Source organism: Camelus dromedarius, chromosome 2 (genome assembly GCF_036321535.1).
Source record: "Camelus dromedarius isolate mCamDro1 chromosome 2, mCamDro1.pat, whole genome shotgun sequence".
Lineage (NCBI taxonomy): Eukaryota > Metazoa > Chordata > Mammalia > Artiodactyla > Camelidae > Camelus > Camelus dromedarius.
In genome coordinates this window covers 61,304,152-61,329,258 of record NC_087437.1, presented here as the reverse complement: position 1 = coordinate 61,329,258, position 25,107 = coordinate 61,304,152, and the positions used below count along the sequence as shown (strand labels likewise).

Genomic DNA, 25,107 nt, shown 5'->3' with positions numbered 1-25,107 from the left:
CAGTGTCCCCAGAAAAGGCCACAGGATCCCAAGAGACAGCCCCTTTGCCAGATCACAGCCAGAAAATCTCTGCTGCCCAATCCCAGTCCAGCTGTTCTGCCCTGCCCGCCCCCCACCTCAGCCCTGAGGCCAGAAGTGGGGAGGGAAGGCCCGGCTGGTTCACTTCCTCTCGCATTGTCTTCCAGACAATGGGCAAAGTTCCACTGAGTCACACCAGGGACTCACCACTCCACAGACCCAAATTAGGGCAGGGGGGATGGGGGCAGGCTGGGGGGAAGGAAGCTGTTAGCAGGGCCGGTGGACAAGAGAAACCCTGCACAGACTAGGGAGGTGGGGGAGCGGGAAAGCAAAGATGTCCTAGGTCTAGACAGTCCCACTGCCCCACACTGGACACCGGCCCCAACACTCAGACAGAGCAAGGGCTCACGTTACAGCGCACCTGTCAACGAGCGCCTGTTCCCTGCCCAGCACGAGGGGACATGAAGCCACCACTGCACACAGGCCACTCAGCGCCAGCTCTGGCGGAGACAGACACTTAGCCAGGCAGCTCTAAAAGTACCCTGCCTGATAAGACCCCAGAGGAGGGAGGTCTGTACAAAGTGCGAGATTATAGTGCCAAGAACGGGGAAAGCTCCCAGGACAACATCAGAGCGAGCCCCAGTGGGCAGCCCCTCCCTCCTTGTCCACCCACCTTGCTCATCCATGACTTGCGTTTGCACATGGCCTTCCTCCTCTTCACAGCCTCCCACAGTCGCCGCTGGCCTGTGGGGAGGAAGGGGAACCTTGTGCTGCTTAGGCACTCACAACCCTCAGAGGTTGCTGCCTGTTGCAGGCTTCCTCAGTCCCCCTGGGGGGAGTCTATCACTAGATACTGCCCAAGGAAACAAGCCACCCCACCAACCAGGGGCCGCCATCAACCAGAGGGTCATTGCATTCCACTTCTAGGCAGGGGTTCTCAAACTGAATGGAAGTGTTTAACCACCAAAATTGAACAGTAGTGCTCTTATGCCAATTCTCAAGAAAAATTAAGAAATCAAGGTAAAGGACAGAATTTTTCCCAATTTTGAGCTTCTCTCCCACAAAATTTTATTATGTAACTGGCATCGGACATCAACTCTCCAAGCTAAAAAGCAGCATAAATTAGTGTCTAATTTAGCATATTATTACTTATTTAGCTATTTTAGGTTGAATGTACTAAAAAGTTTCTAATGTTCTGTAAGAAACACCGTGACTTCTAGATGCTACAGTCACTACTTTTAGGATAAATACATAAAAAAGAAATCAGTTCAACTTATGGAACAGATCTTTGTGAGAGAGACAGAGAAAGAAAGAGAGAGATTAAGAGACAAGAAGTAAACCACCCGAGGGTTTTTATCTTCCCTTCTCCACACAGATCTCTGGCCATCAACCCCTCTAGTGCTGAACAGTGAACAGAACAGACTCAACTCTACATTTATAGAGGAGGAGATGGAAGAAACACATCCTACAAATATCTGCACAAACAAAACAGAGTATGCAGTTAATCCTGAGTAGCCAGAGATATAAGAATCCTCTAACTCCAGTTCACCTTCACAACTGCAAACCGGTCTCATGCATTCACTGTGTGCAGTATCTACTGATGCCCACTGCCCCACCATGGGGGCTCTCAGATAGGCAGGGAGAGTTCTCAGCTCTGCCATCCGAAAGAATAAAGTGGGGAGGGCTCTTCTATGTGGTTGGCAGTCCTGAGGATAGATGAGGTAAATGGTCAGTGGGGCAATGACAAGTGAGGCCAACGCCCCTACCTACCAGGCCGGCCCATGCCAATCTTCTCCAGGTCCTCATTCTTGACATACTCGAAGTGGGACAGGCGGGTAACGTTGAGGTCGTCACGGAGCCGCAGGAAATACTGCTGCAGCTGCACCTCGGACAGCAGATCCAGCAACCAGCCTGTGCCCTCCTCTGGCTGCATGCTGCTGCTCCCCAGCCTCTGTGGGGAGAGAATGGCTCAGGGACCATGAGACGCAGGGAGGTAAGAGGTGACCTTGCCCTGTGCACTGGGTTCACCTACATCCTACTATGCTGCTGCAGGGAAGGATTCAAACCACCTTCCTGCTTCCCAAAGCAGCTGTACAGAAAAGACTGTACCCACCTGGCTTGCTTCCTGTGACAATAGGGGTAGAATTAGAGCAGATGGGATTCAGCCCAGGCCCTGGAGTTAGGGTCTTACTCCCCAAATCTCTCATCCATGGCTGAGTGGCCTGAGATCAAACTCTGTTCTCAGGGGTCTCCATTGGCTTTTTTTTTTTTTTTTAAGTATAGTCAGTTACAATGTATCAATTTCTGGTGTACAGCATGTTTCAGTCATACATATATATATATATTCATTTTCATATTCTTTTTCATTATAGGTTACTACAAGATATTGAATACAGTTCCCTGTGCTTCACAGAAGAAATCTGGTTTTTTAAAATCTATTTTATATACAGTAGTATTTGCAAATCTCAAATTCCCAATTTATCCCCTTCCACCTGCTTTCCCCCTATAACAATAAGTAGTCATTCCCATTGGCTCGTAAACTATCCTGGTATCACAAGCCTTTTGAGAATCTGAGAGTAACTATCAATCGTGTCTCCAGGAAAATATATACATTCTTATTCATAAAGTTTTAATGAACAATTTTGGAAGGGATAGTGTCCCTTGAGAGCTATCCATGAGCTACCCAGACCTGACGGACCCGACAGGGACTAGATGAGCTCTAGCTATGTCCCTCCCAATGCCTGACATCTCAGGAGCCTCCCTTGCCCCCGTCCAAAGACCACTCCACAAGCCGCCACTTGAGTATCTCTGGGATCACAGGAGGGGAAGATGAGAGGGAAGGACAGAGGCTGGGGTGGGCTTTCAGACGTGGCCCAAGGATGCAGCAGTAATCAGCTGCAGTCAACAGCTGTCACAACAGACTGTGGCCCAGTACTGTCAAAGCTTTCAATTTTTTTCAAGAAAATACCAGAATTCTGAATATGTGAAATATTACCATTAAAAATTTTTTTGGAAAAGGTAATACATGCACATGGTAAAATATTCAAAAGGCACACAGGAGCCATAAAGTTTCACTCCCTGTCTTACTGCACAGCCACCAAGCTCTCCATCCCCAAGTCAGCTGCCATTAAGGGCTCTGACATATAAGGGCTCTGACAAGTCTTCCAGATTTGTTTTCCCCATACAAATACTCACCCATAACCCACACCGTTCTGTTCCTTGTTTTCACTTGACATTATATCTTCCTCCTGACTTCTGAACTATGTCAACTAATTCAAGTTTGAAATACACACATGCACACACATGGATATGCTTTGCTGGCCAAACAAAACGACGTGCAGGCCACAATCAGCCAAGGGGCCACCAGTGAGTGAGCACCAACCTACACCCTCTGGGGCCCAGAGAAAGAGGCCGGTGGTAGCCCCACAGCTAGGCAGCCTCGCTCACCTGACACCAAATCCATCCCTGTATGAGTAAGACTCCTTGGAGCTAAGGGCCTGTCAAGCCCCTGACCTGTGTTCAATCCCCACCAAAGAAGAGAGGCATGAGGGAAAAGGCCAGCTGCCCTGAGATCCTCTCCTCCCAACTCAGAGGTGGCTCATCCCCCAGTTCTCATCACAGGTCATATTAAGAGAAGCAGGCACTCTCAGCCCAGGACCAGCATGAGGCTCCTGCCCCCAGTTCCCAGTGGGGCTGCCAACCCAGTGCCAGGAGCTCAGGCTTTCCCAGGCAGCACAAAGAGCGACAAATGGGAACGAGAAGCCCTCAGTTCAAATCCTGGCTCCTTCACCAAGGTGGCTGGGCCAGAAGAGTTTCCAAACTTTAAGCCGTAACCCTTTACTGGGATGGCGGACAGTTCTCACGAGGGCTGTACAGCCCCCTAGGGGACATTTTTGATTGTCACGTGCTGAGGGACCACTAGGGTATTTAGTGGGTGGCTGGGGGACAAGAACACAGTCTCACACACTGTCCCAAAGCTCACACAACTTAATTCATGCAGGTGAAAAATTGTGTATAATCATCTTGAGAAGTGAATTCCACTGTCCATATGAAAAAGAAAGTATGTTTGCAGTTTTCATACTTAATTTTCCTGGAATAGAACTACTGTGTACAGTGAGGGAAAACTGGTCTTTTGCTTTGTTTAGAACTTACCAAAAGTTGTCCACTAATTCAGAAGAATGTCACTTGAGGCAGCCCAACCTTATTATTTCAAAACTCTCCTCTCGGTCAGCCCTTGTAGATGTTGCCTCCATAGTGGTTCTGCCTGAGGTCTTAACATCTGACTACTTCATAATGCCACAGTGACATATTAGAATACATGAAATGTTATCACTGATCTCCTCTTATCTCTCTTATATGTTACAGGAGGCATTATGTTGACTGAATACACACACACACAAACACACACACACACACACACACAGTAAACAAGTTATATTGTATTTCTATTAATTTTATTTAAGAAGAATAAAAAATAACTAACACTTCAACTATAGTTAACTATATGTTGGGCACAAGTTCTATACACTTAGCTATATTAACTCATTTATTCTCAACAAAGCCATCTGTAAACAAACAAGGGGGTGTGGGCTTAAGAAGGCAGGGCACCACTGCTTTCCAGAAGAAAGCCTAACCTAGGCAGCATCTTTCCGTGGCCTGACCAGACGGGGCCAGCTAGAACCACTCTCCTGTCCCTGGAGCAAAGTGATTCCACCCCTCACATGGCTCAGCTCAACATGGGGCCTGCAATGAGGGCAAGCGGTCTGAGGGCCCCCATCACTTCCTCCTCAGCCCCCAAGTCCCAGGGCTCCGGGCCCCTCATTCTACCTCCTCGAGAGTAGGAGGCAGCAACTCCTGAGACCAGCTCTGCCCTGGGTGGTGGGGGCCGGGGGAGGCTCAGAGACCCCTCCCCTGAAGAAGCTGCTTAGAAAGCAGTCTGGCCTGTTCCTTTTCCCTGAAATAACCAGCTAACAAATCTCCCTGCTCCACTAGGTACTCCTCTCCCTGCTCCCCAACCCCAGACACAAGGCTGCTCTGCGTAGGGGTGTGTGGGAAGACAGGAAAGAACATTGGGATCCCAGTGAGAAAGCAGTCAGGGTGACCCTAGACAAGTCCCCGCCCTTCCCCTAAGTCCCCCTCCAACCCCAGTATCTGTGGAGCACAGAGCACTGCTGCGGTGTCCCCCAGCACAGCCCAGTTCACACACCTATGTCTAACACGTGTGGCTCCTGTGACTGGCACGCCTGCTTCCCGAACATGCTTTTCTGACACACTCTCCACCAGAACGCAGCCACCAGAGTGGGGAAGCCTTGAACCCCTGGCAAGCTGTAATGGAGGCAGCCCTCAGCCATTTCCAGTCCTGCTCTCTGGCCCTTAGTGAAGCTCTGAGGAACCGATTCAGTCCCTGGTCAGTCCGGCTCCCGCCCCCAACCCCCCACTCACTGTGTAGAGTCTCCGCCGAAGTCTGGCCAGAAGAGGGAAGGAGAGCTCGAGGCCAGGGAACCGACGAGCTGCTGGCATCTCCACGGAGCTGGACCCCCGATGGGGTCACCAGGGCTCTGGCCCAGGACGTAGGGGGTGGGGGGTGGGTGGGCAGTGGTCTCTGCTCCTGAATTTCAGGTTCTGCCCAGAAGGGAAGTTGGCCAGAGGTCTGCCCCAGAGGTCCCCTAAATCCCACACCAGGGGTGGGAAATGGAGCAGAATAGGGTGATCCCCTTTTCTCTGCTCTACAGCTGTTTCCACAGCTGGTTAGCCTGGCAGAAGCAAGGTAGCTATTCTCTGTGTTGGCTGTAGCCTGGGTCCTCTGTCCGGTTTCTCTGTCTTCTCTCCAGTGCAGTGGTCACAGCTCCAGCCCTACTCCCTGGCTCCCCCACCAGACTGCCCGCCCTCCCTCCCTCCTGCTTCCCTCCCGCCCCAGCTGAGCAGCTCTGACACTGGCTGAAAAAGGACCTTTCTGAATCACTGCCAAGAGGGCAGCGGGAATGGGGGGACTCTTCCTCCCAGCCACCAGAGCTGCCCCCCCGCCACTGCCTCCCCATACACAAGGCCCCCTGTCTCTGGCTTCCACCCCAGCCCCCATAGTTGCAGACAACTCCTGGGATTTTAGGGTGGGGGCAATGTCAATCAAGCAGTAGTGTACAAAGAGGGGTTATAGACTCCCATATGGGCTTGTCTGGGGCTGTGAGGGCTAGTGCATAGCCTGAGTTGGGGGCTTGGACACTAGAGAGCCGTTTCTGGACCTTGCAGGCAGACCCACTAGAGACCCTCCCCCATCTCCCAGTCCCAGCCTTGGCTAGGCGTCTCCTGGCTCCGGCCCTAATGTGGCCCTGTTACCCTGGTGCCCGACGGAAATAGGAGTCCGGCAGCCTGCCAGTGTGGGGCAGTCCAGCCAAGAGCAAGGGGGGTGGAGTGGGGGTGAGGAATCTCCACCTCCTCCCCTGAGATTGCCTTGTCTGCTGCCCACAACGCCCAGGGTGCCTCCTCCCCAGACCAGCTGGCCAAGATCCAAAGCCCCCTCAAAACAAATATGCAGCTAAACCCTGCAATGCCTCCACCTCAAAGCCACAGGATTCCAGGCTATAGGATGTCTCTTGAATAGCACCTACACAGACAACAGACCCGGCAAAAGGGAACTGGAGACACTCGATCAAGCCCCCGTGGGCCCCCCACGTTCCCAGAGCTGACAATTGATCCCTCTGCTCCTCCTCAAGGGCACCAGCTGCTGCTCTTACACTCTCCCTCACTACAGCCCCCAGACACACCTGACAGCTGCAGGAAGTCCTCTCAGGCCCCCTCAGCGCCCCCCTCCCAGCCCAGGGAGCCCATTTCTTGCACACTGCTCTCTTGTCCCTATCCAGCTGGCCACCAGCTCTGGGAGTCCCAGCTGGCTGGCGGAGTAGGCAGCTGGAGTGAGAGTTTTGGGGAATCAGCATCCCAGGCTTTTTCCAAGGCCTCTCTCTCAGTGCTTGACCTCCCTGGCAGGGAAGTGCCCAGAGGGACAGCCATTTCCTGATCTGACCCAGGGAGGAGAGTAATGGGACACCCCCCAGCAATCAGTCCCTCTTTCCCATCCCCCTGTCATCCACCACTATCCAAAGCTTGTGCAGCCAGCCAGGTGCAGCCTCCCCTCGGTCCCAGTGAATCACCAGTCTGAGACTGGAATCAGAGATAAGGGACAAGACAAGGTCAGGCTGAGGTCACACTGGAGCTGACTTTCCCTCAAACCCTGGCAGACAATGTCCACAGCAGAGAAGCCTACTGCCTACCTCCCACCAGACACCTGAAGGAGACCCAGGGATCTGACCACAAGTTAAGGGGCTGCTGGAATGGAGTGGCCAGATTGAAAATTCTAACCACCTCCGAAAGATGTGCCCCAAATCCACCAGAACCCCATGCCTGACTCTTCCTTTAGACATTGGGTAAGAACAAGCCTCAGAGCTTGCGCAGTAATCCAACTGTGGGAAGTTGTGAAGAAAAGCAAAGCATGGTCAGGGGTCGGAGCTCAGGCCAGCTCCTGGACCCCTTCTCTCAGCCCTGGAAAACAGCCACCTTTCTGCCCGACTTTGTCCTGTCAGTGACTGCCCTCTGCCGGCCAAGAGAGAAAGTGCTTGATTTCTAAAGTAAGGGAAGCAGCCCCATAAATAAGATGCTCATATTTTCCAAAGCAAACAGGGACATTTGGCTTAATATGCAGATTCATAAAGCCAGTAAAAGGCAAGGTCCAGAGCACAGGAGCTCAGTGACCATAGAAGACTAAACCCACATCCTGGCAGTGCTTCCGGGGCTCCCATGCAGCGATGAAGCAAGCCCAAAGGGCAGCTTAATCGGTTCCCAGGGGACTCAGAGACACTGAAGCAGATGTCAGCATCAGGAACACACCACCACTGACTCGTCCCACCCATCCCACACACAAGCACATCACCCTTCTTTACCCAGTCTCCCACCCCCAGGATCTGTCCTTGGTCCCAGGAGTATAGACACCCCTCCCTCCTGAGAGGCTGCCCTCAGCTCACTGGCAGATGATGGGGCCTATTACCTGCTGGCCCTCCTCAGCCCTTATCAGGCGCTGATACGCAGATCTCCCCGCCACGGAACCCAAACTCCCGGCATTAGTGCCAGGGAGGTAGGCAGAGCCCTCGCAGCCCCCGCCCCTCCAGCGCACCGGCAGCGTCAGCGTCACTGTCACTGCCGTGCGTTCTGAGGAGCTGGGCCTCGAGCATCCTCCAGGGGGGCTGGAGCTGTTAAAACGCCTCAGCCAGGGCCCAGCCCGCTCCCCACTGCCCCGTATCAGCCTCCTGCAGTCAGAGGAGAGGAGCGGAGCCGGGTGGTCGCGGTCAGTCTTGCTGGGCCTGCGGCCGCCCCTCCCCCAATCCCCGCGCCCAGCCTCCATTCCAAGGAGCCGCTTCTCCGCCGCGCAGCACCACCCGCTGGTCCCCAGAGAGCCAGGTGCGGGGCCCCACCTTCACTGACCACGGAACCACAGCTCCCCTCAGCCCCTGGCCGTCTCCAGGACCCAGAGCTCCATAGTCACCGATCAGGTCCTGGGGATTCAAGGGCACTCATATCCATGATAAGGGAGTCCATCCAAGAAGCTCACAGAGGGGAAGCCTCCATCCTGACTTGACCTGAGACCCCTCCCTCCAGACGTTGGGGCCTGAAGCCTATCCTTCCACCAGCCAAGTCTCCACGTGGCTCCAATAATGCGCCCACCTGTCGGGCTCCCTGGCGCGCTGTTCGGCACTCCACTCCACCCAGAGAACCTGTCCAGCCCACTCCTCGCCCGCCGTGGAAGCCACGCCTCCGGCACCCGAACCCGGAGGGAGACCGCGCCCCGGCGCAGCCCACGCCTCTTCTCACTGGCCTTGACTCCTCCCTGCCACCCCCTCCCGCCCCACCCTCAAGACCGAGCTGGCTGCACCGGCTGTACGGCGCATTCATGGCCTGGCAGAGTGCTGGGGCTGACCTCTCCGGCCTCAGAAGAGTGCCTCGAGAATCCACACTCCCTTCTGGAGGAGCTGCTCCAACATGTGTCCACGCAGGGCTGTCACCCAGTGCCGGGGTGAGGACACTGCTAGTGGAGAAAGTCCCACTGCAGGGGCTCTTCCTCTCTCTCCTACCGCAAGGGCCCCAAGGGCCCCAAGGTGCCACAAGCACACTCTCTCATCCTTATGGCATCTGAAGCATCCACCGACTCCTGAGTACCAGGTATTTAGGGCTGATCTCAGGGCACCCTCACCCCTTGGGGTTTGGGGCAGAGCAGGAGGGAAATGCTGAGACTTCTCTACTCCCCACCCCCTCCTACACACACACTCAAACTCAAGACTGAAAAGAGACCCCAAGAGGGCACTAGGTGAGTTTCCATAAGGCTCACTCTCTTCAAAAGCTCCTTCTCCATCTTGAAGCACCCCAGGGCAGGGGATGACCCTGTGCCAGGAAGGGCGTCTACTCTAGGCAGAAGCTCCTCTGCACCTTACTGCAGCTATGGCAGAAAGTGGCCTCAGGAGCAGCTGCAGGAACCCAAACTCAGAAGGCTGTGGAGAGAGGCTGAAAATGTCAGGCCCACCTATCTCTTCTTTCTCCTGGTTGGATAAAGGGTCTGATCCAAACCATTCTGCCTTCCTGCTTTCTCCCTGCCTCCTCCCTCCATAAGCCCCCTGCCTCTTAATGCCATCCTGTTACAGGATATCCACAAAATCCAAACTGCCTCTAAGATTTGGGGAATCTACCCCACATGTATTCCCTCTGGTTTACAACTTGCCCTCTTATCTCTAATGGGAGTGGGTAGTGGTTAGGAATCAGCCTGCCTCTGCTGTCTACGCCCCTCCCCCAGGCTCTCCAAAGCATCAGTGAAGTGACAAATCCACACTGAGAAGCAGACGTGACATGTAATTTCCGGCCAAGAGGATTTTTCCAAAACAATCTACCGTATTCTCAGGAATATATGCCAACTCCACCTCCAAGCCAGCCTTTTCCCACCTCTGCCCTCTCTCTTTTCCAAGCCCTAGAGGGAAAACAACAAACTAGGGAGGAAAGAAGAGGGGGCTTATGACTCCTCTCCCACCCAGAGAATTACCTTGCCTCCACATTCCAGCCCCACCAAGCCTGATCAGCCTCAACTCACCCCTCTGTGCACAGAGCCTAAGCTTCTGGACCAAGGCCAGGCTGGTTCCCCTTGGGACCTCATCCCAGAGGGAACTGCACAGGCAACCCCACACCTTTAGGTCATCCCAGGTCTGACATCACACTGGTCTGTGGAGGAGGATGGCCAAGGGCCAAGGGAGAGAAGGGGGTGATTCAGACACACACCATGGCTGTCCACACCCTTTCCATCTCCAGGACACAGTGGGCCACTGCCTTCCAGGGGAGCTTGGCAGCTGAGGTCCTGAGGACAGTCAAGGCTGAGGCATATTTGCCAGCAGAACTGGGCCCACAGGCTCTGAGTCCAACCTTGATACCTCGTTATCCTTCTCCTTAACTGTTGGTACTTCCTAAGACTTTGGATCTCACCCTTTCTTCTCTTCCCTCCCTGGGGGTCACCTCCTCTCCTCCCAGGGCTCCAATTACCACCATGTGCTGTCTGTCTCCATTCCCAGACTTTTACAGCCAGCTCCCCTAGGAGCATGCACAGGTACCACAAATTCTGCATATCCAAACTGAGCTTACCACCATCCCCTTAAACCTAGTGAATGTGTGCTCCTGTATCTAGACTGAGAACATCACAAGCCAACATCAGCCATCTAGGCTAGAAATCTCACCTCCAACATTAATTCCCTACCTTCCACACTGAACAGGCCACAAAATCTTGTTTCTACCTTCTCATTACTCCCCGCATCAATAACATTGGGACAAAAGTCAGACAGACCTGGGCTGAAATCTTGCCTGGGTCACTCTCTAGTCAGACAACTTTGGGGCAAATGACTTAACCTCTAAGCCTCAATTTCTTCTTCTGTAAAATGGGGATAAACAGTACCTCCTTCATAAAGTGTAAATTCAATGAGATCATAAATAGCACACTTAAAACAGTATCTGGCACATAGTTATTTATTGTAATTACTGTCATCTGAACAGAGATCTGAAGTTCCTCTTCCACTTACATCCTTCTGTAACTCTTCATTGAGTCAAGTACAAGGCCCTTTAGGATCCAGCTCTTGCCTATCTGTCCACCTCTACCTGTTGTCTTTTCCTTCAAAGTCTCTATATTCCAACCAAGTCAAATACTCGCCCTTCCCTAGACATACCGTCTTCTTTGAGCTACTCTTTGTGATACTTTGTTTGTCTACATGAACTCCTACACATCCCTCAAGACCCAAATAAAATGTCATTTCCTTTGTAAATTCCCATTTCCTCCCCCTAAATGGTTCTTTTTCCCATGTTTCCCATGTTATTTTGTTAAAGTGTGTCTGAAAACAAGAGTTGTATAAACACATGTGGAAAACAGCCAAAAGAATAAAATATTTTTAATCATCCACCATGCTCTGAACCTTAATGGGTCACTATTTCTGTAGCACTCTGAATTAATACATAATTCTATTGAGGAGCCCTATGTACATACCTCTGTTGTGGTTTGTACACTGTCAATTAACCATCTGTTTAGCTGTCACCTTGAAGGAAGAATCTGCAGGGGACATGGTCAAGAGTTTCCTGACAGAGACTTCAAGCCTCTGTGACAGACACTGGAGAAAGGAGGCCTGCTTCTTTTCTAGTGAGCTGGTGCCACCTTACGTCTGTCCAGTGAATACCAGCAATAAGCCTGGTTGCCCTCTTAGGCTCTGGCTTTGCTTTCCCGCTTATTCCTAACCCTCAAAAGCAAGCACTTTCATGGGAAGAGGGTCCGTCAATCTCATTACAGCTACTCCTGCCCTAGACCCATTAAGCTACTTTTCTCCCCCAAAGCTGCTTCAGCCCCAGGGACAACACAGCCAGTCCCTCAAGGCAGAAGGAGAGCTTTGACTCAGCCTTCTCCACGAAGGCTGCCGTCTCATCAAACTGGACGGAGAGCTGGGTTACAGGACACAACAGGGTTAATGGGAAGGAGGTCTGGTTTGTTAGGCACCCCAGCCTTGCAGAGAGAGAGGAGGGGGGACGGGAGTGACAAGGTGGGAAGGTAGAGTGCAGAAGCAAGGTAGATACACTGGGATACAGGGACCCTCCTATGCCTCATCTCCTTAGACTCTAGCAGAGAAGGATGTGTAACTTTCAGAGAGGAGATGAAAGAATCTGACTAGACACCAGAACAGACCCACACTGAACGCAACACCTCCCCAAATTTACCAACTTGGTCTTGAAAGTATTTTGTAGCTGTTTCGTGCTCCACCAGCAAAAGACTGGTGTGCCAACCCTAACACCCAGAGACAGGACCCTGAGAGCCCTACACATTCCTGGAGCATCCCTCCCCCGCACATAAACACCAGTCTCGTGTGACAGAGGGTAAACTGCTGCAGCTGTCTGGGTCTCGGGCACACTCACACCACACAGGCCTGGGTGTCAGGCCTAGGAGGCAGGGTACGGCAGAGAGCTGCCTCTCACCAATCCTCTGGCCCAAGCATCATCACAGCACTGAGGCCCGGCAGAGAATCCCAGGAAGGAAGGATGCAGTCTGGCTCCCAGCCACCAGCCACTCCCTAGCTCTTCCAGGGCTGGGCAGAGGCTGCCCAGCTGGTTACCCCGCCTGCCGGCTCAAGCCTCACCCCACCCCCAACCCCTGAGCGGAGCCTAGAGCTAAAGGGGCCTATTGTTGGGCCCTGGAGGTGGGGTGGGGAAAGAAGACAGAGCTGTGAATTGGAGAGCATTTACTCTGCGAGAGGGACTGCTCATCCCCTTGGGACCATGTCCACACCAGTGCAGGGCAGGCTGCTGGGCCCAGGAAAAGAAGGGTCTGAATCTGGGAGTGAGAGAGATGTCAGGGACTTCAAGATATTTAAGATACATTAAATCCCACCCATTTAGCAATAAAGAAACCGAGTCCCTGAAAGGGAAAATACATGCTGGGTCTAAGGCATTAAGAAGCTGGGATAGGCAACGGATCCCTAGGAGATGGGGAAGATCAACAGCTCAGAGCAACAGTGATTCCCTTCTGGCCGTGGAAGGGCAGCCCTGCCAAGGTTAGGGATTAGTAAAGATCAGGGGCCAGGGAAGAGAACTTGCCTCAAAAGGAGACACAGCACCCATGGGACAGGCAGAGACAAGGATAACCAAGAGTTCTCACGTCCAGCGAAGCCCTTGGCTCCAGAGTACCAGGATGTGCAGCTGCTGAAGGGATGGCCCAGGCCAACCCCCTCGCCCCACGCCCCTCTTCAGTCACTCACCATGTACCTACTATGTGCTCACCTGGTGCTAGGGTTTGGGGAAATGTGAAGAAGTCACTACTCAGGGCCTCAAGAAGACACTATGTGCATGTTCTTTACTAAAAGCTTTACCTTCACTGCTTGATTAACCCTCGCCCCTTACTACCCTACATCATCCTGATTTTACAGAGAAAGAACCTGAGGCTCTGGAGAGGCGACTGGGGTCACCCAGAGAGTAAGAGATGAAGCCGGAATTCAGTCCATATACACCTATACACTAAACTGTTTGGCTCAAGGATTTGGGCCCATGGAGGGCAGAGCTGGAGTCTAATTTGTTAAATATATGCTGGATACTGAATGAATTCATGGATTCTGCGAGGAAGTTTTAAGAGGGATTAGAGGTTCCAGGAAAAGATAGTGGATTGCACATGCGCACATAATTTCACCCCTTCCCAAAACCCCACCGAAGCTATATAATTTCCAAAAGAGAAATTATCTGAACGCAAAAGTAAGGACAGGAAAGATAGTGGAGGAAAAAACCACAACAAAGCCTTGGAAGCTGAAAGTAGATGGGCCAGTGATAACGGAGAGCAGACCTGAGAAAATCACATACCACAGGGTAAAAAGTGCCTGACTGACCCCTTAGAATCCTCAGAAGGCATGGGAACTGGCAGTCCCAGAAACCTCTAGAAGAAGGTGAGAGAGCGAAGTGCTAAAAACACAGAGGATTAGTTCAAAGCTGTTTAAGAAGCAGTAACACCCCCTAGACTCCCTCCCCAACACAAAGCCACCGGGCGGCTGCCCCAGTGCCCACCACCCAGCACAAGGATCTCCCTGCAGGGGTAAAGGCAGGTCTCTGCATAGGCACAGTGGGCGCGGCTGAGAACGGGGCACCGCGTGCCCCACAAGGAAGTATAGATGTGGAGATCCCAGTCCCCTTCTTGACTTGTTCCCGGGCCTCCACTGCCTGGCAAAGACAAGAGTGTCCTTTCTAGGGACTCTGATTAGGCCAAGAAAGTTATAAAGAAACCAACACTGAAGTTCCCAGCCAGGTCACCATACAAAGAAGCTCCATCGACAGCCACCCAGCGCTGTAGTCCCCAACTCTCAGCCAAGAGCAGACAAGAAAAATTACCAGACACCCAAGGAAAGCCTCTAACATGAAAGAGGGTAAAATACTCAGAAAAAAGCAACCAAGAGGAAACTGACTATGCAGGAGAAGATTTCAGACAGAAAATGCTCATTAATATCCTGAGACACAAGATGCTGTGTCTACAAAGTAAGAACAGGATATGACTTTTTTAATAGTGGGAATAAAAAATTATAAATACGACAGGAGACATAAAATATTCAACAGACCTATCCCCACCCTACTCAGCAGAGTGCGCATAAATATTTGTTGAATGGATAAATGAGTCAGTGTTTCACAAACTTGAACACACATACAGATTATCTGGGGAAACTTGTTAAAATACAGATTCAGATTCCATAGATACGGGGTAGGGCCTAAGATTCTGAATTTCTAACAAGCTCCCAAGTGACAACGTGCTCGTCCTTAGACCATAATCTAGGGCCCTCGTTAAACTCTGGAGTGGTAGCTCTTTGCCCTGGCTGTGCATTTAAGTCACCTGGGAGGTAGGAAAGGGTCAACGTGTGGGCCCTACTCACTAAGATTCTAATCAACTTGGTCTAGGTGAGACTCAGGCATCAGATCTTGAAGTCTCTTCAGATAATCTAGATTGGGGTTAAGAACCAATGTTCTGGAGAAAGCCTGTAACTGTGCCAATCACTGGTCCTGGCCAGAGCAGTCCTGTTTTCAAACATTCTCTCCCATTGCTGACACTGACCACTCTTTCAGAAGGCCCTTCTCATCATGGCCTTGAGCATCAGCTTATGAGACTATTTACTATACAGATGATAATTCTCAATTCTAAGTCCAATTAGTGTCAGTGGATGGAGAAATCATTCTACTAAATTTCCAAAATTCATGCCGAGAATTTTTTCATTAGATTCACACACTTATCCTAATTTTTTTAATTAAAAAAAAAACTAGACCTTAAAATTTTAGCAAGTCCTCTCTTTTAAAAAAAGATTTTTTTTTCAGTGAAATGTGGGTATCTCCCTAGCCAAAACTCCTAATCCATTCTCCCAACGTTTCTGTTAAAACTTAAGTTGAATTTGGTAGTTTTGTGTCTATCTTATCCATGCCACACATGAGATAATTTAATGTCAACAGACATTTACTGCTACTATAACTGCCAAAAGCACAATAGAAGGAATGGAGGATAAAGTTCAAGGAATCTTCCACAAGGGAGAGCAGAAGCCCACACCCAGCCACATAATTAGGAAATGATTAGGAAATAGAATCCTGGAGACAAAGGGTCCTGAATGACTGTAGACTTCAGTGTTAACTCTGGAACCTAAAAACGATGTCTTTAAAATTCTGAAGGAAAGCAATTTCCAGCCTAGATCTCTATATTCAGGTAATTGAGTGATTGAGTATCAGACTGGCAAGGTCTCAAAATAATTTACTACCCTTTCACTCTCCTCTCTCAGGAAGCATATACTTTAATACTTTAGTAGCTTCCTGAGAGAGGAATGACAGAGAACAAGGAGTCCATACTGCTTCAGGGCACAAGGCTCTGAAAGAGACTTCTTCAGAAAGATGAATTTGATAGAATACCTAGCGGAATTGACATCCTGAGAAATTTAGATAGCTACTAGAGAATTTGACTAACTGAAAGGTGCATAGAAAACTAAGCAAACAAATGAAGCAAGTCCAGGAAGGACAAAAAGGTGTGCAGAAAAGGAAAAGTCATCACAGTTTACTATACCATAACAATATAAACACGGACAGTAGGATGAAGAAAAAAAAAAAAAATGAGATACATCCAGAGTGCATGAACTGGAAGATGGGAAAAGTAGAAGGGTGGGAATGAGGGAATTAAAGTAAAATCTTCATCTTTGGCCAAGATGGGTTAAGAGGGATCAGAGTTACCCTTCTAACTGAAATGCCACACAGACACACAAAAGAAGGATAAAATATAAAAAATGGTTTTGAAGACACCAGACATTAAGAAGCAAAGGGCAGTGATACCAATGAGACAGGAAACTCAGCCCTATGGTTGAGTTTCTAGGCTACAGAACAGGGAAGGGAGCCAGATGGACCCCGAAAGACTCTCTGAGTTGAGGAGATAGAGCTGAGACTCTGGGGATACTTAGGTGGCCAGAATTCACAGAACAGAGCATCTGAGAAGAGACAGTACCACAGAGGTCTGTAAAAGATTCCCCCTTGAGTAGTCAGCTGAGTTCTGATCATTACACGAATGTGCAGAAACTACCCAAGGCTGGTGAAAAGAACTACCCAGAAGGATTAGATGTAACAGTGCCTGGCGCTCACAGGGCTGGGAAAAGTGCCCTTTCCCACTAGCCAGACTGGAAAAGTGAGGTGCTTGGTAGACTAGAGAGGCAGATCTCAGCAGTGGGAAATTATTAGCCCTAGACTGAGCATGCCTCTGGTCCCACCTATCAAATGTTAAAACCGAGACCCAAGAGGATCAAACTGTTTCCCAGTCACTTAACTGCATCCCAGAATAAAGCCCAAGAATACTTAAAGGAATACAAAAATAGCCAGCATCCAACGAAGTAAAATGCATTGCTTGGCATCCAATAAAAAAATTATTAGCCATGCCCCCAAAAAAGAAAAAAAGGCAAGAAGCTATAATCCATAATGAGGAGATAAAGCAATCAACCACAACCAATCTGGAACTGACACAGATGTTAGAATTAGTAGACAAAGACACTACAACAATTATTATAACTAAATTTTTAAAGACTGTAATTGAACTTCTAGAATTAAAAAACACTGAATGAAATGAAAAAATAAGGTAAACAGAATCAAAGGCAGATTAGACAGTGCAGAAGAAAAACTAGGTGAACCTGAAGACACAGTAACAGAAACTACCCAAAACGAAAGGGAGGAAAAAAGATTCCTTTTCAAATGAGCAAAGCATCAGTGTGCAGTAGGACAATTTCAAGTGGCCTAAAATATGTATGATTGGAGTTCCCAAGGAAAGGAGAGTTGGGAACAGAAACATTTTTTGAAGAAATAATGGCTGAAATTTTCCCATATTTGATGGAAACTAAGAGATTCAAGAAACTCAATGAACTCCAACACAAGACACATGAAAAACACTACACCATTGCACACAGAAATCAAACTGCTCAAAATCAGTGATAAAAATCTCAAAAAGTAGCTAGGGAGGGCAAGGGAGACAAGTTACACACAGGAAATAAAAATAAAGATGACAGAAGATTTCTTGCAGAAACAAGGGAAATGAGGACCAGTGGCACAGAATCATTAAAGTACTGTAAGAAAAAATGACCTATAATTCTATTCCAATGGAAATATCTTTTTAAAACAAAGGCTAAATAAACTTTTAAAATATACAAAAGCTGAAAGAATTCAACACCAGCAGACCTGCCCTATAATAAACGTTAAAGGAAGTCCTTTAGGCAAAAGGAAAAATAATATCATATAGAAATACAGATCTATGAAAAGAAATGAACAGTACTGGAAATGGCAACTATATGAGTAAACAGTTAAGATGTATTATTACTATTTAAATTACTTTAAAAGATAAATCGACTGTTTAAACAAAAATTATACCAACATAGTGTGTGGTTCATCACATGTGTAATTATAACTTTTGACAAAAATGGCATGAGAGGAGAAGAATGAAAATATACTATTTTAAGGCTCTTACACTCATATCACTTGAAGGCAGACGATGATAAATTAAAGATGTACATTATGGATCCTGCAGACATTACAAGGAAACTATCCTCATAAACATAGAGGCAAAAACTCTTAACAAATTCTTTAGCAAACAGAATCCAACAATATATATAAACAATCATACTCATGACCCAATGGAGTTTGTCTCAGGAATGAGAGGCTGATTTAGTATTTGAAATTGCTATGTAATTCAACATGTAAATAAACTAAGAAAGAAAATCCTATGATCATTTTGATAAACACAGAAAAAACATTTGACAAAATCCAACATCCATTTCTACTAAAAATCTCAGCAAAATAGGAATAGAAAGTAGCTTCTCCAATCTGATAAAGATCATATATGAAAAACCTACAGCTCAATCATTCATAATGGTGAAAGACTGAATGTTTTCCCCTGAAGATCAGGAACAACATGTCTAATCTTCTATTCAAACTTATACTAGAGGATATAGCCAGTGCAGTCAGGCAAGAAAAGAAATGACAAGACTTAAAAAATCAGAAAGGAAGAAGTAAAATTGTCTTTATTAGCAGATGACATGGCAGTCTATATATAAAATCCAATGGAAGCTACGAAGAAGCTACTAGAGTAAGTCTGTTGGCAATTTGGCAGGATATAAGGTCAATATACAGAAGTCAATTGTATTTACACATTTGTATTTATACATGCCAACAAACAACTGGAAACTGAAATTTAAAAAACAATACCGCCTTACAGCCACATTTTTGGCAACAGCAAAAAGGCAGTAGCAACTATCAATGGATGAATAAACAAAATGTTGTATATTCATACAGTGGATTACTATTCAGCCTTAAAAAAGGAAATTCTGACACTTGCTACAACATGGATAAGCCTTGGACACCTTTGGTAAGTGGAAAAAAAACAGTCACAAAAGGACAAATACTGTATGAGTCTACTCCCATGAGGTATTCAGAGTAGTCAAATTCACAGAGGCAGAAAGCAGAATGTGGCTGCTAGGGGATAGGGTAGAAGGGGGAATAGAGAGATTGTTTAATAGGTACAGTTTCAGTTTTGCAAGATAAAAAAAGTCCTGGAGATGGACAATGGTGATGGTTGCACAACAACATGAGTATACCTAATAGTACTGACCTATACACTTTAAAATGATTAAAATAGTAAATTTTGTTGTGTATATTTTACCACAATTAAGGTAAATTTAAAAAACTGAATTCCATTAAAAATACTACTTACTTCAAAAATGAAATACTTAACGATGTATCTGACAAAAGACAAAAGATCTGTATACTGTAAACTACAAAACACATGAAATTCTTAAAAATCTAAATAAATACAGGGATACCCACTGTTCATGGGTCAGGATCAATATTGCTAAAATGTCAATTCTCCACAAATTGACCTCTAGATTCAGTGCAATCTCAATTAAAATCCCAGCAGGCTTTTTGGTAGAAATTACCGAATTGTTCTAAAATGTATATGGAAGTACAATGAATCTAGAATAACTACGGCCAATTTTGAAAAGGAAAAACAAAGTTCAAGATCCTTCCCTGATTTCAAGACTTACTATACTATAAAATCTACAGTGATCAAGAGAGTATAGTCCTGAGATAAAGATAGAGAAGTCAGATCAATAGAACAAAACATTCAGATTTAGGTCTACACACATACAACTGATTTTCAATAAAGGTACAAAGGCAATTCCATGAAGAAACAAGTCTATTCAGAAATTCTGCTGGATCTCCACATGCAAAAAACTGAACTTCAATTCATACCTTGCACCACATACTAACCCAAGAATTTGCCCAAAATAGATTGTAGACCTAAATGTAAATCTCATAACTATAAAAGTTATAGGAGAAAGCCATCATGCTTTGGGTTAGGCAAAGAGTTCCTAAAAGCATAATCCATAAAACAAGTTGGTAAATTGGAGTTCATTAAAATTTCAAACTTCTGCTCTTGCCATTGTGGAAAACAGTACGGAGATTCCTCAAAGACTAGGAATTGACTTACCATATGACCTAGTAATCCCACTCCTGGGAATATATCCAGAAGGAACCCTAATTCAAAAAGACACCAGCACCCCAATGTTCACAGCAGCATTATTTACAATAGCCAAGTCATGGAAACGGCCTAAATGTCCAACGGCAGATGACTGGATAAAGAAGTTGTGGTATATTTATACGATGGAAAACTATTCAGCCATAAAAAACTGACAACATAATGCCATTTGCAGCAACATGGATGTCCCTGGAGAATGTCATTCTAAGTGAAGTAAGCCAGAAAGAGAAAGAAAAGTACCATATGAGATCGCTTATACGTGGAATCAAGAAGAAGGAAGAAGGAGGAAGGAGGAGGAAGGAGGAGGAAGGAGGAGGAAGGAGGAGGGAGAAGGGAGAAAGAAGGAGGGAGGAAGGAAGAAGGAAGGCCACCAATGAACTTAAATATAAAACAGAAACAGACTCATAGACATAGAATACAAACTTGTGGTTGCCAGGGGAGAGGTGGGTGGGAAGGGACAGACTGGGAGTTCAAAATTTATAGATACTGACAGGTATATATAGAATAGATAAAGTTTATACCATATAGCACAGGGAAATACATACAAGATCTTGTGGTAGCTCACAGTGAAAAAGAATGTGAAAATGAATATATGTATATTCATGTATGACTGAAAAATTGTGCTCTACACTGGAAATTGACACAACATTGTAAACTGACTATAACTCAATAAAAGAAAAGAAAAAATAAAAAAATAAAATAAAACTTCTGCTCTTAAAAAGACACTGTTAAAAAAAATTAGAATGAAAGCCAGAGCCTGGAATAAAATATCTACAAATCAAATATCCCATAAAGGGCTTGTGTCCAGAGTATATAAAGAATTCTCAAAACTTAGTATGGAAAAAAAAAAAAACTTCACACAACTATAAAATGGGTAAACAAGTTGAATAGACACATCACCAAAGATACACACACACATGGCAAAAAAAGCACAGGAAAAGATGCTCAATAACATCAGTCATTAAAGAAATGCAAATCAAAACCAAAATGAGATATCATTACAGACCTATTAGAATGTCTCAATTTAAAGAGACTGATCATACCAAGTGTTGACAAAGTAGTGAACAAACTAGAACTTTCCTACACAGCTGGTGGGTATGTTACACGGTACAACCCTTTGGAAAACAGCCTGGCAGTTTGTTAAAAGTTAAATGTACACCCACCATACGATCCAACTATTTCAGTCCTAAGGATTTACCCAAGAGAAATAAAAACATATGTCCATATAAAGACTTATGCAAATGTTCATAGTACTTTTACCTGTAATAAGCAAAAACTGAGAAAAACCTGTCAGGAGGTGAATGGATAAACAGACTGTGGTATACACATACAATGGAATACTTTTCAGCAATAAAAAGACATGAGCAATTGATACACATGACAACATGGATGACTATCAAAATAATTATGCTGAATGAAAAAAGCCAGGCAAAAAAAGAGCACATACTGTATGATTCGACTTAAATAAATTCTAGGTGATGTGAATTGATGTCAGTGACAGAGAGCCGATCATTGTTACCTGGGGAAGGGTGATGGCAAAGGAGGTGTGGGAAGGAGGGATTACAAACAGGCACAAAAAACTTTGAGGGGGTTGGGAATAATGGGTATGTTCATTACCTTGACTGATCTCGTTTCACAGGTATATGCATATGTTAAAACTTGTTAAATTATGTTTTAAATAGATTCCATTTACCATATGTCATTATACTTTAATAAAGCTATTATTAAAAACAAAAAGGCACTTCAGCTTCCAGAATAAAGCACAAGGCAGGGGGTAATCGTCAGCTTAGAGGCCAGAGGAAATGATCTTGGAGCACTGACCCCTCCTCCCTACCATCACAGCTCCTGGGATGGTGGGCACCGGATCGACAAAGAAGGGTCCGAGCCCTCTGCACTCAGGACACTGAGTGGCGAAAAACATGCCCCACCACACAGACAAGGAAACTGAAGCCCAGAGACGTTATTCTGCCTCAAGAGGTTCACAGCTGATAACCTAGATCTGCCAAAGTCCTTCTCCCTCTCTTCGTCTACCACAGATTCAAGAGTCAACCTGAAACAGGGTGAAGATGTGTGCTTGGGTGTATGTGTTTAGAACAGACAATTCTCTCTATTGAAGCCAGAGAGCCAGAACCAGTCTGGCCATCCCAGAAGCAGATGCCATGGATATAGCAGCTGAACTTCCGGTGCATGAGTTGGGTGGTAGGACGACAGGTAGGCGTGGGATGAAGAAGCTGACAGTCAAGTTTAGGTTTGCATGAGGACCAGGCTAACCGGCTTCTCCAGCATAATTCCAGCAGCTGCCTGCCTAGGAGGCCACCACCAACTCCCCCTGCCCCGACAGGAAAGGACTATCTCCACCCAGTCTGGTTGGGACAGGAGTCTGGGGGCCATCTGAATCAGAGCTACTCCCTTGGGCTGGGCAGAGATGGATCTCAGCTAAGGCACCCACCCCCACCTGAGGGCTAGAGAAACAAGAACTCAAGACAGTGCTAGGTAAGAGGTGAACAGCCCTAGGAGGATGAGGCCCACAAGTGGCCAGTCAAGCTCCTTGGGGCCAGGAATGAAAAGGCCTGGCACCCAGGCCACGAAGGAGTCAACAGGAGGCCAAATTTAGCCCCCATCCCTGCAAAGCCCCAACTCTAAGCTGGGCTGGGAGCTGGCCCTGACTGGTACAAAACCCATGATGCCACAGCTGCCCATCTGTCCACCTCCACAGGGTGGGGCTGAGGTCTGGGCCACAGAGGATACCCACAGACCATCAGTGCAGATAACCCCTCCTCTCCCACACTTTCAGGTTTGGGTCGTAAGAGCCCACATGGAGGCAGAGATAGCTCTCTGCTCTTCTGCCCACTATTCATCCTTGGCTCTGGGCCCTCAGGATTAATCAAATGTGACAAGAAGGTGTGTCTGGCACGGGTCAGGCTCGTGCCCAAGTCACTGGCTGCCACACTTGCATCTCAGCTCACGTGGCCAACAGGTTTAAAAGATAAGGTCCTCTTAATATAATGCTGCCCCTTCCCTTTTTTGGAATGTATTTTGAGGACGTGCGGCAGCCTGTGCTGATTTCACCACCCCAGCTATGGCACAGAGGCACCCCTATCTCCACCAGTAGACGGGTAGAGGGGTGACTACCTCCTCATCAACCTCAGCCTGGGGTTCCCCCCTCTTCCTTCTGCCCAGGCCTGGCAGCCACCCAGACAGTCTCACCACCAGTCTAGACTCTAAGGAAATGTCCCATCACTCCAGTTGGCACATACAGTACTGGGGGGAGGGGTCCTGCATTGCTGCTGAAAACTGCACCGCTTCCTCCTTCTCCAGGTTTAAACACAAGGAATGAACAAGGGCAGTTTGGAGACTACACTCTCCTGAGATAACTGCGGCCCCCTCCTTCCAAACACACCAATTTCTGCTGAGAACAGGACTGGCTTCCTTACCTGAGGCCTTCTGCTGCCTCTCTGCAGACACAGCTTTGGATGTTCCGGCTGAGGTTGCAAAAAAGGATCCAGCAAGACGCTTGCTTTCGGACAGTGGTTTCCAAAGCTCCCAGGTTCACGACGCTCTTCTGCTCCCCACTCCCCAAACCCCTACATCCTGCTTTCACCTCGGCCCTGCCCTAATCCTGATACTGAGCAGCCGACCTGGGGGTTACCACCTCCTCCTCCGCCTGCGCCTCCGGATTCTGTGTCCCTCAGGGGGCCCCTCTCCCTCCGGAGACCCCTTCCCGTCCAGGTATGTTTCCTGGACAGCGCGCACCACCTGTCCTTCCTGCACCCCAGGCAGCCAATTCGCTTCCTGCACCCCTAGGCGCCCCTCCCCCTCAGGCCCCCGGGGCCCCACTGGCCGGGCCCTCCCCACTACCTCGAGTCTCTTGCGACGTGCCGGGGCCTCTCCCAGAACCACCGCCTCCCTTCTGTGCCCGCAGCTCTCCCAGTACTGCTCCCCAGAACTTTCGGGCTCCTCTCTGCGCTCCCAGGAGCGGTCTCCGAACTCAGACAGTTGCTCGGGGTGCTGCAGCAGCCTGCGTGGGCTCCCCTCCCCCCGCTCCTGCACCCCGGCGAGGGCCTCTCCCCGCTCCTGCACTGCAGGGCTGGCTCCCCCCTTCTCCTGGTGCTGCTTGCGGGGCCCTAGCCCCTCCTCCTGCACCACAGGCCAGCCCGCAGAGCCCGTCCACGACGGCGGATGCCTCCAGTCCGCTCCGTCCGGCGGCCCCCACACTACCCCCAGGCTGGGCTCGTGGCCGCGACCGCCCCGCTCTTGCACCCCCGGGCCCACCTCCCCCTCCTCCTGCACCGCCGGACCCACGCCCCCCTGCTCCTCCACGCCGAGCTTCAGCCCGCGGAGCTGCTGCGGGCCCCAGCTGAGAACCCCGACCCGCTGCGGTTGCTGCTCCGGCAGCGCGGGGCTGAGTCCGCCCCGCTCCTCCTGCGCCCCTGGCCTAGGGCCCCCAGCTGGCACTGCCCAACGCACTCGCCTGCCCCCCAGAGGCCACGCGGTCCCGCCCCTCCAGATGGTGCTGCCCTCCGCGCCCGCTCACACCGCCCCCCTCGCCTGGCTTCTTCCGTCCGGTCCCTCGGGGGAGGGGGCAGCGGGGTCGCGTCCCCTCCTGCTCCGCGCCCGCCCTCCCGTCCCGATCCCCACTCCCAGCCTTCGCTTCTGGGCGTGGACGTCCGCCCCCCGGGCGCCGCGCCCTGCGCCGGCCCCCGCAGGTGCTGCGGCCCCGCGCGCCGGCCCGCGAGCCAGGAGCGCCGCCCTCCCGCCGGAGTTCCTGATGCCTGCCTGCGCCTGCGCCGCCCCAGTGGGGCGGAGCCCGGCAGCGTTGGGCCACCCCCTTAAGGGGCCAGGCCCCTCTCACTCCTCCCATTCCCCACTCCTTCAGTTCTCCTTCTGCCCACTTCGTCTCACCAGAGGCACCAATTGCGCCTTCCTGAGGAGCCAAAAGGAGGAGAGGTGAAGCAGAAGGTAGGGAGTTCACA

The 25,107-nt window shown here is 48.9% G+C and overlaps 1 protein-coding gene across 12 annotated transcripts in view; it reads right to left on the bottom strand.

The window, feature by feature from the left end:
• TNK2 (tyrosine kinase non receptor 2) overlaps positions 1-24,808 on the bottom strand; it is a 42,209-nt gene extending 17,401 nt beyond the window's left edge. For 6 of the 12 annotated variants that reach the window (XM_031454221.1, XM_064494223.1, XM_031454253.1 and 3 more), the window contains exons 1-2: positions 1,789-1,969; positions 692-762 (exon numbers count right to left, since the gene is read on the bottom strand). In XM_031454221.1, coding sequence (XP_031310081.1) covers positions 692-762; positions 1,789-1,951 — 234 coding nt within the window. In that variant the 5' untranslated portion in view covers positions 1,952-1,969. Of the gene's footprint in view, positions 1-691; positions 763-1,788; positions 1,970-5,460; positions 5,891-8,727; positions 8,872-23,568 lie in introns of those variants that run through there. The other 6 variants (XM_064494226.1, XM_064494231.1, XM_064494229.1 and 3 more) reach the window with 5 other exon arrangements.
• Positions 24,809-25,107: the final 299 nt, after the last annotated feature.